Source organism: Rhinolophus sinicus, linkage group LG09 (assembly GCF_036562045.2).
Source record: "Rhinolophus sinicus isolate RSC01 linkage group LG09, ASM3656204v1, whole genome shotgun sequence".
Classification (NCBI taxonomy): domain Eukaryota; kingdom Metazoa; phylum Chordata; class Mammalia; order Chiroptera; family Rhinolophidae; genus Rhinolophus; species Rhinolophus sinicus.
Window position 1 is genome coordinate 40,566,276 of NC_133758.1, and position 16,460 is coordinate 40,582,735.

Genomic DNA, 16,460 nt, shown 5'->3' on the forward strand with positions numbered 1-16,460 from the left:
CGGTGCCTTCTTTTAGGAGGAGAGAATGGGGAAAGCTAGAGGGCAAGATCTTTTGGTATATGAAACCCAGAAGAGATATGCTAAGAACCAATGATTATTGAACCAAAAGATAACTCTAAATGGACTTTCTAATGAATGGGGGTAGCTTTCTGAAAATATCTATGATTGGCAATGTTACTTTTTTGTGCAAGAATTTTTTTTTATTAGTTTCAGGTGTATAAAACAATGTATTAGTTGGACATTTACAACCCTCACAAAGTGGCAACCCCCTCCCCCAACCTACCACCCCTCCGACATCGCACACAGCTGCCACAGTTCCACTGAACCCATACTTTTGTGCAAAAATTTTTAAAAACCGTTTTATTATGAACATTTCTAAACGCATAAAAGTAGACACAATAATACAATGACGCCCCATATACCCATCACCCAGCTTCAACAATTTTCAACATATGCCTCTACCCAGTGCCTTACTTCAGCAAATCCCAGGCACCATAGCATTTCATCTGTAAATATTTCAGCATGTATAAAAGATTTTTATAATAAAACTTTTTATTTGGGAAAAAGGTTTAAACTTACAGAAGAGTTGCAAGAACAATACAAGGAACTCCTATGTATCTTTTACCTAGATTCACCCATTGCTAACATTTTTTGTATTTGCTTTCTCCGTGTGTGTGTATACGTACATATTACAAAATAGATGAGAATATATACAATTATTCTTATTCTTTTCTTGACCATTTGAGAATAAGTTGCAGAGATCATGACTCTATCCCTAAGCACTTTAAAGTGTATCTCCTAAAAATAAGAATCTCTTGTATAAACAGTACAATTATTAAATTTAGAAAATCAATATCTTATACAATACTATTATCTAATATTGAGTTCATGTTCAAATTTGGCCAATTATCCCAATATTATCTTTTAAAGTCATCTTTTCCCCGAAAGATGTGGTGTCTCTTTTGTATCCTTTAATCTGGAACATTTCCTCTGCCTTTCACTGCCTTCACATTTTTGCAGTGTGTAAGTCCACTGTTTTGTGGACTGTCCCTAAATTTGAGTTTGTAGCAGTGTTTCCTCAGGATTCAGTTCAGGAGATACATATTTGGCAGGAATGCCACCTGAGTGGCGTCGTGCCCTTCTCAGTACAGCATATCAGGAGGCACATGATGTAAATCTGTCCCATTACTGGAGACACTGAGTTTGATCGTTTGGTTAAGGTGACGCACAAAAGGTTTCAATGTGCTTCCCGTGGTGTCTTCCTTTTCATAAGTGGCATAATCGCAGCCTGATTGCCCTTTTCCACTACTGTATTTTTGGGGATCTGTAGTTAAAAAAAAACCTTTTATTATGTTTCTCAGGCATACTGTTTTTCTCAAGTGAGTCTACCGTGGTTTTGTACATGTCCTGCAAATGCTGTCTCTGGGAAAATGACTAGCTGAGCACCAGAAAGGAGCTGTCTGTTTATCAGTGGAGCACATAAGCAGTGGGGTTCTCTGAGGATGAACAGGGGAACTGGGCTTGGTCTCGTTCAAGCTGCAATCGATGTAGTTCAACCTCCACATTCTCTGGGAAACTCTTTGAAGTTGAAAAGTGAAGCTGTGTGTTTTATTTCCCTCTCCTCAGTGCCCTCTTCCTCCTGGCTGCTGCAGGATGCCTTCCCTTCAATGACTCCCAGGTAAGTTTAGGCAAACACATTTTGCCTTCCAAGTATCTATTACTCTCTGAAGCCTGCATGTATGAGCAGAATTTCCTAGTCCTTCCTTTTAGAATCAGAATAACCCTGGCCAGAGTAACAAAGGCATTTAAAGCTTTCAAGCTGGGTCCCTTTTGGCCAGGCCAATGCTTCTCCCCAAAGATGCTGCAGTGTGGCCCATAGAGCCCTGGCCTCTGAGTGCTGTGGTGGGTGCCGTCTGTCCTCCGTATATGCCTGGAGAAACTGAGGCCAGTGCCCAAGTGGCCCCAGCCTCACGCACTGAGGCATAGTTGATTTTTATACTCTCATCCGCGGAGTGATTTTTATTTTGTTATCCTGTTTTTCTTTATTAGGCACTGAGGACACACCCCCATCCCCAGTAGTCATCTCATGGCTGAGTCTTTTTCTTTCTCTTCTTCCCTAGCATTTATTAAGTCCCCATTTAAGTGTCAGGCACTGAGCCAGGCTCTGGGGGCACAAAGAAGAAGAATTGCCCTCGTTCAGACAGAAGTTGGAGTCTAATCAGAGCAAACGGGAGGAGGACAGACGATAAACAGATAATTATAACACAGAGAGGCCGGGCTCTGTCCCGGGAGGTTTGGGGTGCTGTGAGGCACCTAAGAAGATGTGGGGACTCACGAAGTAGGAACAGCTAACAATTATAGGGAGCCTGCTGTGTGCCAGGTTCTGTGCCAATGCTTTATGTGCCTTATTTTATTTAAAATCTCACAACAAGGGTAGGACTACTATTATCTCCATTTCATAGCCAAGGAATAATGAGGCCCAAAAGATCACCAGCTAACAAATAAATGGGGATTTTAGAATTTAATGCAGCTATTTCTGATGCGAGAGCCAGGCTCTGCTTACTGGACCTAAATATTGAAGGCTAAAGCGTTAGCCAGGAGGGCAAAGTCCTGCAGGTGTCCTAAGTATCCTGGGATTTACCTTGATTGAGCACCACCTGTGTATGTGTGTGCTCCTGTGCTAATTCCTGCCTTCCTGGAATTTACAGTCGAGTGGGGGTGGAGATAGAGACAGGAAATAAGTATGGAGACAGATAAGGAAGGGAAGATGAGAGGCTGAGCTGGTGGGGGGAGGCATTCATGCTTGAGGAAGTGCAGGTTCTCTTTCTCTGGAGAGTGGGCAATAGATGGGACTGGCAAGGTTTACGGAGGTTTGTCATAGAGATCCTTCGGTGTCTTGAGTTTAGATTTTACCCTAAAGTCACTGGGGACTGTTGAATGATTTTAAGCAATAGGTGACACCATCCCATTAGCTCTTTAGAGATCCAGTGTGAGGGTAGTGTGGGATGGAGAAAGGGGTGCTGGAGGCCGAGAGCATATTAGGAAGATGTCATAGGCAACTGGGTAAGAAAAGAGGAGGGACCGACCTAAGACCCCAGAAGTCTGCCTAGGTACCCCTGCTTGGCATTGTGCGTCAGCGTTTAGCGTTTCTGGTTGCCATGCTGGTTTCTGTTTGTACCTAAAGCCATTTTTGTTTTTAATCCTGTATTACAGTTTGATCCAGATGGATATTTCTGGGCTGTAATTCATTTATTCTGTGTTGGTAAGTTTTAAAAGAATGCTTATTTAAATAAGTGAGGCTTATTATTTAGACCTTAATGTATATCCACTTTTTAGTGACTCTGGACAATAGGAAGATTAAATGCAACCTGTCAGGGTTAAAATTAAATGGGCGTTTTCTGGTTTGATTTTCCTGGTTTGGACTTTTCCTCAAATGTTTCCATTTCCAATGTAGTCTCCTCTTTTTCGTGACAAACATTCATTAACTCACCACGGCTTGGGCTCTGCTTGCTCAAGTCCACTTGTGGAATGCTGGTTGGCTTTCTCTAAAAATGGTGGGAAGAGATCCAAAAGTTTGTGTCAAAGACACTCATCAGTATACAAAAAAAAAAAAAAAAATGTAAGTGGGAGAAATGAAAGGACCATCTGACTATATTTCAGATCATACTTTGAATGTTTTTTGTCTGTAGTCCTAGCGTAAAAATACAGTGCCCTTATTTTGTTACACACTGTTCCGAAATCCAATGGTGTTTCTCTTTCTCCTGCTCACCATGCGAAGGAAACCAACAGCTTCCTGTTAATTGTATCCTTCTGTTGATCACAAGCCTTCCCACCCAGCACTCTCTGTACTAACCGGCATTATCATGGGGGATTATGCAATGCTCTTCCTTGAAAACCTCCAAAGTGTTGTTGGTCGCCCCCTGGTGGCTCTGGGGAAATCCTTCTGGGAAGAGAGTTCCTTCTCCAGGAGGATTTTGTGCTTCCCTGGAAATGGAGGCAGCCCGTGACGCAGAATGCCCTGTGCCAGTAACACGTGTTGCTTCATTTTCAGGGGCTTATAGGATACTACAGAAATCCCAGAAATCCAATGCATTAAGGTAAACTTTTAAAGTTTGGTGAATTGTTGTTTGGTTTAGGAAAGGGGTGAGACCCACGGTGTCGTGAGCTACTTCTGTTCCACCAGAGACTCTACAAGTCTGGGTTGCAATGGGGGCAGCAGGCTCTGCCCGTGAGCCCTTTGTCGTGCTGTTGAGATGGTCCAGGCTGGGTCCAGCAGGACCTGAAACAGGCCAGTCCTCAGCGATGTGTGAAGAGCAGGGGAGTTTCTGCCCTCTTCCTTCAGGGGCAGCCATTTAGGTGATGTTTTTATAAAAATTATGTGACCATCTGTTTTGGGCCCCATTTACTTCCTCCAGCTCAAGGGTACAACTCTTTTTTCTTGTTTCCCCAGCCCCTTTCTAATTTAACTAAGTTAAGACCCAGAAGTCTCCCCAGGCAGTAGCTCTGTTCTGGAGTAAAATGAGGCCTTTGTTGTGGGCAGTCAATGGACCAGCCTTGACAAATGTAAATGAAAAGAGAATTCAGGCCTTGGTTGGGCTGGAGCTGTGAGGTCGGAGCCCCTGGACTAGCCTGCTGGCTACTGGCTTACGGGCTGCCTGAAGGCCTAAAGAGAAAAGGTCTGAAGAGACTGACTCCTGGGAGAATAAGTCCTCTGAGGATGTGTGGCTTTGGGTCCCTACAGTACCTTTTGTTCTTTTAGTAAGTGTTTATACAGAAAAGGCCAGTAGAGTTGCCAGATAAGATATAGGATGCCCAGTTAAAATTTGAATTACAGTTAAGTGGTGAATAACTTTTTTTTAGGGTAAGTATATCCCATGCAATATTTGGAGCACACTTATACTAAAACACTGTTCTTTATCTGAAATTCAGATTTAATTTGTTAAATATGATAGCCCTAGAAGATGGTCCAGTGGCCTGAGGTAGTTGGCACTCCATTAAAGTGGCAAATGAACACATAAGAAATAATCGGCCACAAGTGAAAATATGTGTGATAGTACTAAACTAGAAAATGGTTTTTAAAAATGAGCCAGGAAATAGTTTTGAGTATGCGCTTCATACTATTTATTGGTAATTTATAAATGTAATAACTTATACATAGATATAATTTATTAATGTAAGATAATGACGATTTTGTGTATGTAAAACACTTTTATTATTTTACATTTACCTTTTTTTTCTCTCATTCTTTAGTGACATCGACCAGCAGTACTTAAACTATATATTCAGGTAAAATATAATTTACATTTTCAAAGAGTAACTCAGATCCTACTAGAGCTAATGGATTTTTATTTTCCAATAATATTTTGATTAAGAACTTCTGAGTCAATATGCCTGCCAGGAAGGAAAACTAAATAATTTGTGAGATAACTGAAGTTGAGGAAACCAAATAGCAGTCCTGCCCTTAGACCTGACAAGAGGGGCCGCCGTCTGGCCCTACACTTTGGAAGGCCATGTCTCTCCCCATGGGATATGGAATCTGGAAGGCTAGGGGGATTTTTTTCCCCAGAGCCCACAACCTCCCTTCTAGCTTAGGCCCTAGAATTCCCTACTCAAGTGGTCCGTCCGGAGCTCTATTCCAAGGCCTCTCTGGGTCTGTTTCCCAAGTCATTCCAAGACCCAGAGGTGTCCAAAGAAAGGTTGTTGGAGGGAGGGATGTGGCTGGAGGGTGGACATGCAGGCTGAGGTGTCAACACACAAGTGTGTGAAGCTCTCGGGATGCAGGATGGAGCCCAGGGTAGGAAGAGAAGGGGGCACATTAGGACCGCAGCCAGAGGCTGGATGTCCCCATGCTGCCACATTCTGACATGAAGCTCCAAGGACTCCAAGAATTGTACATTTTAATTTGAACTTTCAGATTGTTTTGAAGGTATATTTGTTTAGGTAGGATGAAGTTTGAGGCTTGATTTATAATATTTAAATGTGGTATATGGATTTCCATTTGTACCGTTACCCTAAGCCAAGCAAAGCGTAGGGGTCTGACCACTAACTGGAATAGCTGGGGAGCATGCTTGGATTTTGGTAGTCTCAGACCGTGTACTGCAGGACCTAATTGAGAAGCAGGGTGAGATTTGCTGCTGGGAACCCAAGTTTACCTAACGCAGCAACCTGCAGTAGAGAACGCCAAGCTTGGAGAGGTGCCTCTCAGCATTCGGTCACACTGGTTTCTGGAGGAAGTTACTCGGCTGAAAGTGTTCAACATGAGCTGTATTTTCCATTTGCAGATAAAGCTCATAAATATCTTAGTAGTTATTAAAACACCTTTTTGATAGTGAGAATCACCCCAAGCACGGCTGAGGCCTCTTTTCTGCTCAGCTGAAAGCAATCATTATGTCCATTCTGCCAAGACACACCAGCTGCCTTTTCCAGAGACTCTTATGACATTGGGCCCCTTAAGGCATTTCTTTTTTCTCCACAGAACTTATAGCCAACAGGAGCAGTAGAAGAATAAGGGGATAGAAAAATGAGCCTTTGTGACCCTCACCTAGTTCCCCTCCCTCCCTCCTTCCAGCTCCTTCACTCTGGGTGAGGATGTTCACTTCTGGTGAGGCTTCCTGGTTGAGCCCAACGCCAAGCCCTTGCCTAAAGCCACTATTCTATTCCAAGCCTTTTTTCAGTACAAGTGAGGAAGATGTGTGAATCAGAAAGAGGGCTGCTATTCACTTTTCCTCGGGCCTGGACACTGAGGGCATGAGCACTCAGAGATCTGTGCTTGTAGGTGCCGACCCGGAGCGCTGCCTGCCAGGGCCAATGACTGATTTGATCTCTTCATTTTTTTGAGACAGCCAAATAGTTGGATGGTTCTCAACGTTGGCACTTACCACTATTTTCTTGAGGAGGTATTTGCATCCTGACCCTGACTCTGGGGTTTCTTATATAGCTAGAGGTCTAAGGCTCATGGTAGGGGGGAAAGGATGAAGGAAAGAGTAAAGAAAGAAGTTATGTATGGGGCTGAACGTAGGTGGAATGTCTAAAAATGGTATGGCTTTGATCAGAATTTTGAGGAATTTAGGTAATTTATAAGGAATGCATATTATTTGATGTACACCTAGCACCACTTCTTTTTAACATAAGCAGACACCAGTCTCTGTTCATCTATTAAATAGAAAATTACTGTAATGTTCCCTGCTCGTATCCCACCTCCTTGTTTTGCAGTTGAAATTGTGTGTGTGTGTGTGTGTGTGTGTGTGTGTGTGTGTGTGTGTGTGAAAGGGAAATAGATATTCTCTCGGGTATGACTTGTGAAACAGAAAAAAATGTATTGGCATTTAGCCTGTAGAGATTATATTTTTTTCATATTTCCCCATTTTATTTCCCATGAGCACCGGAATGTTTTCTGTTGTGTTCCCCAAATTAGAACAGTACCTGGCACTTACTAGGCACTCAAATATTTGTTGAGTGAATGAATTTAAAAGGTCTGCTGTTTATCTTGCATGACATGCCTTTTATATTGGCATAATTTCTTCATTAGAGTTTACATATAATATGTAATCTTAGCACTATGGGGGGCTTCAAGTTACATTTCTCTTCAAACCTATCCCCACCACAAACACACCTAGAAGTGATTAATTGCAGTTCAGGAAACATGTGGAGTATTTGCTGTACGTCTGGCCCTGTGAGGCAGAGATGAAAAAAATATGGTTCTTGCCCCCGAGGAGGGCACAGTGTACAAATTAGGAGTGGTGTGACACTATATTTGCAAACTTCAGACAGGGATTAGCGCCCAACTGTTTCATTTAGTTATTTCTTCTTATTTTTACTCCCCAATATTTTATTTCAGGGTCACTCTTTCGGGTGATGCCGATGATGGGATTTGGGTGTCATGGCAAGCCCTGGGAGATACTTGGGGATGGAAATGTGCCCCGCATATCCTGCCACAGGAGCAATAACTTCTACTGCTGAAGTTATAACCCAAAGGGGATCCAGTGAGACAAAATAATGGAGTATGTGTTTACCAAAGAAAGAAGAGATGGCAAGCAAAGGACAGAAAGTCTCTAGTCTCGTTAGTGGTGTGTGTGGTTTCTGTAGGTACATGTAAACCCTGTCATACAAACCTGCAATTTCTGAATAGCCAGACATGGGGCTATTCTCTATTCTTCCTTCTGAGCCTCTTTCCATCAGATAACCTGTGCTTTAGAGGTAGAACAAAGGAAGAGCCTGAGAAAAACAGAAATGGTGCCAGGGAATAACCCAGAGCGGGGCAGGGCAGACGAGCTAGCCGTGGTTTCCCTCCTCAGAACTGTCCTCCACACTGTGTATAATGTCACCCACTAGAGATTTGTTGCTATGGTTCTCAGTCCTAGTGCTCTTTAGAGCCCCAGGGGCCATAACAAGGTAAAACAACTGATGCCTGGACCATACCCTCGGAAATTCTAACTTAGGCCCAGATGTTGGGCTATTCTGATGTGCAATCAGGGTTAAGAATCAGAGTAGGCCATCCAGCACTTAAAAAAAAAATTCCCTCCCATACTTGTATAAAAGTTTTATTGCTAACCTTTAACTGGATCAGCTGCCTGGATGGCATGGAGTTGTTATGGAAGAGTATAGAAGGTGGGCTTAGAGAAGTGTGAAGACGCCATACACAGGCACTGGAAGATGGGAGATGCTTCCAGAGAGGAAGATGGAAGGGAGCCAAGGATGAATACGACCCACATAAGAGGAATGCTCCTCCATCTCCTTTTCATCCTTTTTGGCATTGATTGCAAATCAGTCCAGGTAGTTTTCAGGCACATGGTGGGTGGGATGGATCGTTTTGTGGGTTACCTTCTTGGACTTCTATGCAGTTAATTTTGTGGCAAAAATTGACTTATCTCCCACTCAATAGCTAGCTTTTAGAGTGCAGCCTTTGTAATTTCAAGACTGCTTTTGTTTCGCTTACAAATTCTCTGCAGAGTAGGTGCACATGATATTCACTGGCAGCACGGCTGACCCTCAGAGTAGGGCATGCATCCTTAGTCCCTGGCAGGGTAGATGCAACCCTCTTGCCAAAACTTGAGGCATTTCAAGAGATTCTCAGTCTCTCACTGAGGAGGTGGATTTAGGCAGAAGGAGATCATTCAGTGCAGATTAGGCTGATTTCACTATTTCTAAGTAGAATGGTTGGACATGGAAATTGTTGTTCTCAGTGCCAGAGAAGCTTTCTTCACTACTCTGCTATTTCTTTTTCAGTGTGGCACTCCTGGCATTTGCATCTCATCCCACAGGTAAACATCATTTTGTTTGTTTGTTTGTTTTACATTGCCCATTCAGTGCCGTGCTCTGACCTGGTTGTATCTCTAAGGGACATTTTATAAAAGAATGTGGTTACCTTCTAGGATGTCAAACTCAGGGATTAGAAACAGCCCACAGACTTGAAACTGTTCTTAATAACCCATTCTAGAGTTATTGCCCAGGAATTTCTTGAATTTTGTTGTGTATGTTTTCATCTGGTGCAATCTGAGACGTACAGACAGGTTTCATAGCTACTGAGTAAACTAATGCTTGCATTGTCTTCTAATTCTTTCTTCAAGCATCCAGAATTGCTCTTCGGTTCTAGTGCTAAAGGATTTGGTGAAAAAGTTCAAATTCACCCTATTTCTAACTGATATCTTTTTATACATTTTTATCACATGCTATCATCTAATCTTCATAATTCCTAATGAAAGAGGTCAAGTTTTAAAACTTATGTTTACCCTGTTGCTGCCTTAATTACTCTCTCGTTGTTTTTCAGATTCAGGAATTACCCACAATAACACTAGTCCATTGTGGTTTTTCACTTTGAAAAGTTTTGAAGTTGATGCCAAAGATAAAGCAATCATATGAAGTGTGGTATGGCTGAAAGTACCTGTTTTCTTGGCCATGCTCCTTCGACTGTTTATTGACCATTTGTTATGCAGAAGGCATTTTCCAAGCCTTCAGGGTCTCAGTTTTCTTATCTGGAAAATGAGAAAAGTGGATTGGATTATTTCTAAAGTCCCTTCTAGCTCTCACGCCCAAAACAATGACAGCTTTCTGTGGGTGTTTTTACCTACCTCAGACTATTTGACCTCATATCCTTAGGGAACTGTGGGTAGTAACTTGGGTAATGTTTCTAGATTGTATTTGACATATCCAAACCCATGTCTCATAAGGATAGTTTGAATTACTTTTCTCTTAATGCATCATTTATGCTAGAAAAGGATATTTGCAAGAAGAATCAATTTTCTTACAAATTAGATTTTAAATTCAAAAAAAGAATGGACATTGGACATCAGACGCTTACCTGCCATTCCTTCTCTTTGATCACGTAGTGTGGTGAATGATTCAGGGTAGGTCTGTGGCGGGCAGCTCAGGGAGTAGTAAAGCCTGTGAGGTTCATCAGAGAGAGGCTTGGTACTGGAAGGATTCCTGGCTGCGTCTTTGGTTTGCTGCAGTTTTCATTTCAGGTAGCTGAGTTGTATCTTTGAAGAGACCAGGTATAGAGCGCTGGCTTCTGAGAAGGATTTTGCTGGACTGATGAGCCTGTCAGTGACTCTGGTGTCAATGGCAGAGGCGGCCTTGGATCCCCAGTGAAGTCCAGCGGGCCTTGGCAGCCATCACAGCAGGGCTCTGGCAAAGGCACTGGGGAAGGTGGGTGTGGGGTTCCGTACACGCTGGTGGCAGCCTTCCAGCAGAAGCTGGTGATTTCCATCTATACCAGCACCAAGTTCAGTATCTAACCCATGAGCATCCCACATCTACTACTATGTGTATTAAGTAATATAAAGGCACTCTTTTTATAAAAAGGCTCTGTGTGGTACCATGATCACATTTGTTGCTTTCCTATAGAACTATTACAAATTGTGTGTCAAGGTACCTTAACGACAGGTATGTCTGTTTCTCCATTCACCTCCTGTTTGTGGAGCACCATTGACTTGAACCTTTGGTAGATCTGGGCTTAGTCCTTGAGTGCCTGCCTTGATGAGGACTGTTGAGTAACAGAACAATTTTGGCTAGAGTTGGGAAGCTGCTTGTAAAATCCACATGAAAAGAGACTGTTCAGGCTTTTTAAAAAATGAAATATAGTTGACATTTAACATTGTATTTGTTTCAGGTGTACAACATAAATGATTTGATATGTGTATATATTGTAAAATGATCGCCATACTAAGTTTAGTTGACATCCATCACCACACATAGTTACAGGTTTTTTTTTCTTACGATGAGAGCTTTTGAGATATACTATCTTATCAACTTTTAAATATATAATACAGTATTATGGGTTTTTTTTTATTATTAGTTTCAGGTGTATAAAACAACATAATGATTAGACATTTACACACCGCACTACAATACAGTGTTGTTAACTATAGTTACCTCACTGTACATCACATCTCCAGGACTTATTTATCTTACACCTGGAAGTTTGTACCTTTTGACCACCTTCACTCATTTCACCCACCTCCCATCCCTCATTTCTGGCAACCACCCATCTCTTCTCATTATGGGAATATGCTGTGTTTTCTTTATCTATTTGCCTGTTGATGCTCACCTGGGCTGTTTCCAGGTTTTGGGCTGTCACAAATAAAGCTGCTGTGAATATCCTTATACAAGGCTTTTTGTGGATTTATGTTTTTCTATCTCTTGGATAAATATTAATACCTAGGAATAGGATTTCTGGGTCTTAGAGTAGATGTATAGTTAACTTTTAAAGAAAGTGCCAGTTTTCCAATGTGTTGTACCATTTTATACTCCTACCCAGTAATATATGAGAGTTCCAGTTGCTCCACATCTTCATCAACGTTTGGTGTTGTCAGTCATACTTTAGCTATTCTAGTGGGTGGATCCTGGTCTCTCAGTAGCATTTTGACTAAACTGCCCTTTTCGTTCATTCATGATGAGTGACTAGAAAGATAAGCTGTCTTGTAGATGCAGATGATATGGCTTTGGGTCATAACCTTTGGAATGCATTGGGACATTATGGCAGGAATCATGTCAATAGTTCTCCATGTCCTAGGCACTAGCCCTGCCACTTTTCCCCCTCTTGACACTGGGTTTCCATATTGGTGAGTGGAATCTATGTCCTCCTCTGATCTCTTAACCTCTTGGTTCATGTAGAGGCTCCAAGAATCTGGGAACCTTGATTCCCTTTGACTGTTTAAGCAGTAATAAAGAAGAGAGATTCTTCTCATGTTTGAAAGTTTGCATTCGTATTTCTACGGGGCCCCTCTGCTGTGGCGTTAAGAGAGAGAATCTCAAGGCACCGAAAAGCAGGGAGAGCCACAGGAATCTGACCCAGCAATGACCTTGTTACCTGGTGTGTCCATTACTCTGTGTGAGATAAAGCAAGCAGCATTAATCACATCTTGGAACTAACCTTCCCTTTTTCCTCTTAGTTCTGAGGGCTAAACTGTGGTGAGAGGAAATTTTCTTCCTATTCAAATATCAATTAGTCTTGAATGCGGTAAGATGGTGCCATACTTTGTACTGTGGCAATTCCATGCTCTGTAATCTTCAGAGAAATGGGATTCACTCCCTCACTCAGAGAGCCAACGGAATTTTAACTGCAGGGTCCAGGAATGAAGACTCAACCCAGACTTTATTGCACCAGCTGCATGTTGATACCACAACACATGTTTACAATTCTTGAACCACTTAATTTGTGCTTAAATTGTGCATTCTGCACTAGATGTTGCAGAGTGTTGTTTTGTGAGTATCTTTACAAATATTTTAAGTTTCTGGATTTAGTCCTCCTGTAGTTGGGGTCAGCTAGCACACACTACAACAGCTTCAGGGCTATTTGTAGCATAATCGTTAGCCTTTGCTGTTTAGAGGGTGGTATGGACCCTGTTTATTTAAGAGTGCTACTTTAGTGAAAGAGGAGGCAGGCTGAAGGCATCAGAAGGCAAGCATTTTGGGTTGGTTTGAAATGGAGTACCAGCGTATTCAACTGGAAAGTCTTTGGAACGTTCTCTCCAGGGAAAGCAGGAGGGTTTAGGTCTCTCAGATACTCTCAGTTCAGTGGTGCTTATGCTATGTCAGGGGTGGTCCTAATACAGTGAATGCAGGTGATGAGTGAGATAGAGTCCCTGTTCTCAAGGACTTGATAGTTCTAGAAGGAGAAACAGACATGGAGTCAGCTAAGTGCTATGTAAAACGTGTGTAGAGGTTTTAGAAATGGCTCAAAGATAAGAACGAGCTATACTCTCTCACTCTCTCAATAATTTATAGGATAAATTTTCAGGATTTGGGTGAAGGGTATAACCTAAGTGGTCAATTCTAAGATGGTGACTTATTTTTTATGCTCCTCCCTCCCTGTCTACCTCTGACCCCTCCACAGCCTGGGCTGGGCTGTAAAGGTTGCCCATGCGTCGTGAGTCTAGTTTGTCTCCCTGGAGTGTTTCTGATGGAAGACTGGGTGCTTAAGAGGAGGCAGCGCCCAAGCAATCTCGAGGTCCTGCATTTAATTTATCTCCTTCTCTGCCCGTTCTTCATTATCACACTGACGGCGCTGCAGTTTCTCTCACACGAAGAGGGAAATTGGGAAAGGGCCAAGATCCAACAGCTGCCGAAGAGACAGACAGCAAATCCTCCACAATGTCCCCTTTACTGCCTGAACAGAGGGCTCTGGCCGCCCTCTAGGATGGGGGTGTCTAGGGTTACCTCGGCTGTTTTTTCTGTGGGAAAAGAGACTTCAGATGGTGGTGCTCTTATGCGCTAGACGTCTGAGCCTTATGATGTCGTTTACAAACTCCCTCTACCAACATAGGCCCCCAGGAGATGACAAAGGTATTCAGTGGAATCATGGCAGACAGATGACAAGAACGCTTAACCTCTTCTTGGGCTACACAAAAACCAGATCCCATGACTCCCTCTCCTTTTAGTTAAATACACACACATATGCACAAATGAAACAAAGAAACAATAGTCATAATTTAAAAACAAACAAACAACCCTCCAAAAAACTGGAATTCAGAACCTTCTTTCCCAATACTAGGTGGTTGAATCCTTTGAAATCATTTAGGTCTCTGAGGAAGTGCAGCATGCCACTGTGTCTTTTGTCCTGAAACTGTTGGTTAATAAGCGTAGTGATGAAGCTAATACTGCCCATATGTCCCACTGCACACCTAACATACTATGGATAATGATAAAAATCAACCCTTCTTGCTGCAGTCCATCCAGCACTGACGAACAGACCAAGGTCGGGGACCTGGAAGACCCAGCTCCTCCGGTGTTTCAGAAATTCCAGATTTGGAAGGATTAAGCTCTCTGCTGTGGAAATGCTTAATTCCTTTTCCCTGGACATTTTTGGAAGGCTTTCTGCTTTTTTAATCTCCTGACTTCTTATTTGTGACCAAGTTCAAATTCCAGAGAGGGAAGCAGCCAATATGTGTGATTATTTCCTCTTGCACCAAGTGGAACTGAAAGAATGAACTTACTTCACTGGAAATAAATGTACCCTTTGGACCTTAAACTAAAATGAACATGCACGGTTGGTCTGGCCCCTGTGTCGTTTGTGCAGTAATTAAACACAAAAATGAAAAAACATGTCAGAGGCATGCATTCATATTCTTTTTTTAGATATAAGGCAGAGAAGAATAGAAGAATCTTTTCTTAAAAGAAGATTCTTTTTGTCCCACACTGTGGCTGCCTGGTGAAGGGGAAAGTTCCTAGGGTTCAGAGTGACAGGGGTTCACATTGTGGCTGCACAGTCCAAGAGTTGTGCAATCGTAGGCATATCTCTTCTCTGAGCTCTAGTTAAAATGGGGAGAAGAAAACTTCACAGAGTTGTTACAAGGATTGAAAGAGAATGTACATAAAGCTTTTAGCATGGGGCCCTGCCCAGGACAGACTCTCACTAAATGGGCATTATCACCATGTTATTATTATTATCAGAACATGCCAGTAACATAGAAACCCTAGGAATGCCAGTGTGAATTCAGTGCTGGGCAGTTCAACACTCAGAGCGCTGCTGTGCTAAAGACCCTTACCTTGCGTTTCCAGGGGAGCTGGTTGCATGAGGGCTGTGTGCACCATTGTCTCACTCTTGCTGTGCCACTTAGGTGATCTCTTCAGCGTCCGGGACTTTCCGTTCCTGTATTTCTACAGATTCCATGGCAGCTGCTGTGCCAGGTAATCTTAACTCATAAAACCCTTGCACTATTAATTTGTACGTTTCTGTACTATCAGCTGTGTCTTTGTTTCAGTGAAGTCCAGGGTCACTGCTGGGTATCCGAGTAAGTGGCAGAGTGGTGGAGGGTGCAGGTGTGGCAGCTTCCCCCAGGCCATCCGTGGGTTGTTATGAACACCCTCAGGTGCTCAGGGCCTGACGCCTGTGAGGACCCGTGTCCTGTAGGAGTTCCTCATCCAGAGCAGTGGTTTTCTTTTTTTGTTTGTTTGTTTGTTTTTTTCCCTCCTCCCTCCCTCAGAGCAGTGATTTTCTAACTTGTGGAAGAGGTAGGATTCCCACACTTTTTTTTTCTCCACGAGCAATTCTTCAACAGAACTTCAGTATATAAAACTGATGAAATTGGTTCAGTTCAAAAGAACGTTTGGGTCCACAATCCTACCCTTTCAACTACCACCTTGGCTTCCCTCTTACTCCTGAAAGGCAACCTCCAAAAAACCTCAACTGAACCCCAAGACTATGAGAAACAGATTTTGGAAACCATTGACTAGGAGATGTCTAGACAGCAAGGTGCAGTACAGGGATGTAGATCAATTCAATGGATAGAATTAGAGACACAGAAATGCATCCTCATCCTGTTTCCATTTTCCTGCCATAATTGCCACTTTACTGAACTTTATTGTGCTCAGAAATGGAAAGGCTTCGGTGGGCAATCTCAAAACCTGTGTTCTGATATGATTACAAGGCGAAAAGGCCGGACTTGGGTTGAATTCTCACCTTGCTGCTTCAGAAATATCCTAGTTTTCCCAAGCCTTAGTTTAGTTTTCTCATCTGTAAAATGGAAAAATAATGCCAATGCAGGGTTGTTGTATGTATTAAATAAGGTATATAAAGCCCTAAGTATTGTGCCTGGAATAGTAAATGATGGCAATTATTATTACCTGCTCAGATGTACCTCAAATAGAATGTCCACAAACCATGAGCAATTGCTATCTAAAAGTCAGACCACCTATCCCCACCTATATAGGATTGTGCCTTATGAAGCAGTGATTCTTTACAGAGAATCAAAAAGCTGATATGTAGCTGGGTACTGTTTCTTTTTCTTTCATGATTTAGCCAGAGACCTCCCAAATTTCTATACCTCCTTCCCACTTCCAGTAAATGCTCTCATTATACCTCCTTAGAAAAGTAGAGCTTAATGGGTTTTAAATTTTGGGGTGTTTTTATCCAAAGATCATTGGAAAACACAGATGCGACAGATATATAATAATTAGAAATTGACTGGGGCCGGCCCGGTGGCTCAGGCGGTTAGAGCTCCATGCGCCTAACTCAGAAGGCT

At 42.5% G+C, this 16,460-nt stretch overlaps 1 protein-coding gene across 9 annotated transcripts in view; it reads left to right on the plus strand.

Moving 5' to 3' along the window:
• The window catches only part of TMEM241 (transmembrane protein 241), a 111,262-nt gene that overhangs the window by 42,126 nt on the left and 52,676 nt on the right, over positions 1 to 16,460 (plus strand). For all 9 annotated transcript variants that reach the window (XR_012498781.1, XR_012498782.1, XM_074340237.1 and 6 more), the window contains 6 exons: positions 1,627 to 1,678; positions 3,214 to 3,262; positions 4,052 to 4,097; positions 5,251 to 5,286; positions 9,226 to 9,260; positions 15,057 to 15,126. Coding sequence is in view for 7 of the 9 variants with exons in the window: in XM_074340237.1 (XP_074196338.1) it covers positions 1,627 to 1,678; positions 3,214 to 3,262; positions 4,052 to 4,097; positions 5,251 to 5,286; positions 9,226 to 9,260; positions 15,057 to 15,126 (288 nt within the window). In the remaining 2 variants the exon portion in view is untranslated. The remainder of the gene's footprint in view (positions 1 to 1,626; positions 1,679 to 3,213; positions 3,263 to 4,051; positions 4,098 to 5,250; positions 5,287 to 9,225; positions 9,261 to 15,056; positions 15,127 to 16,460) is intronic.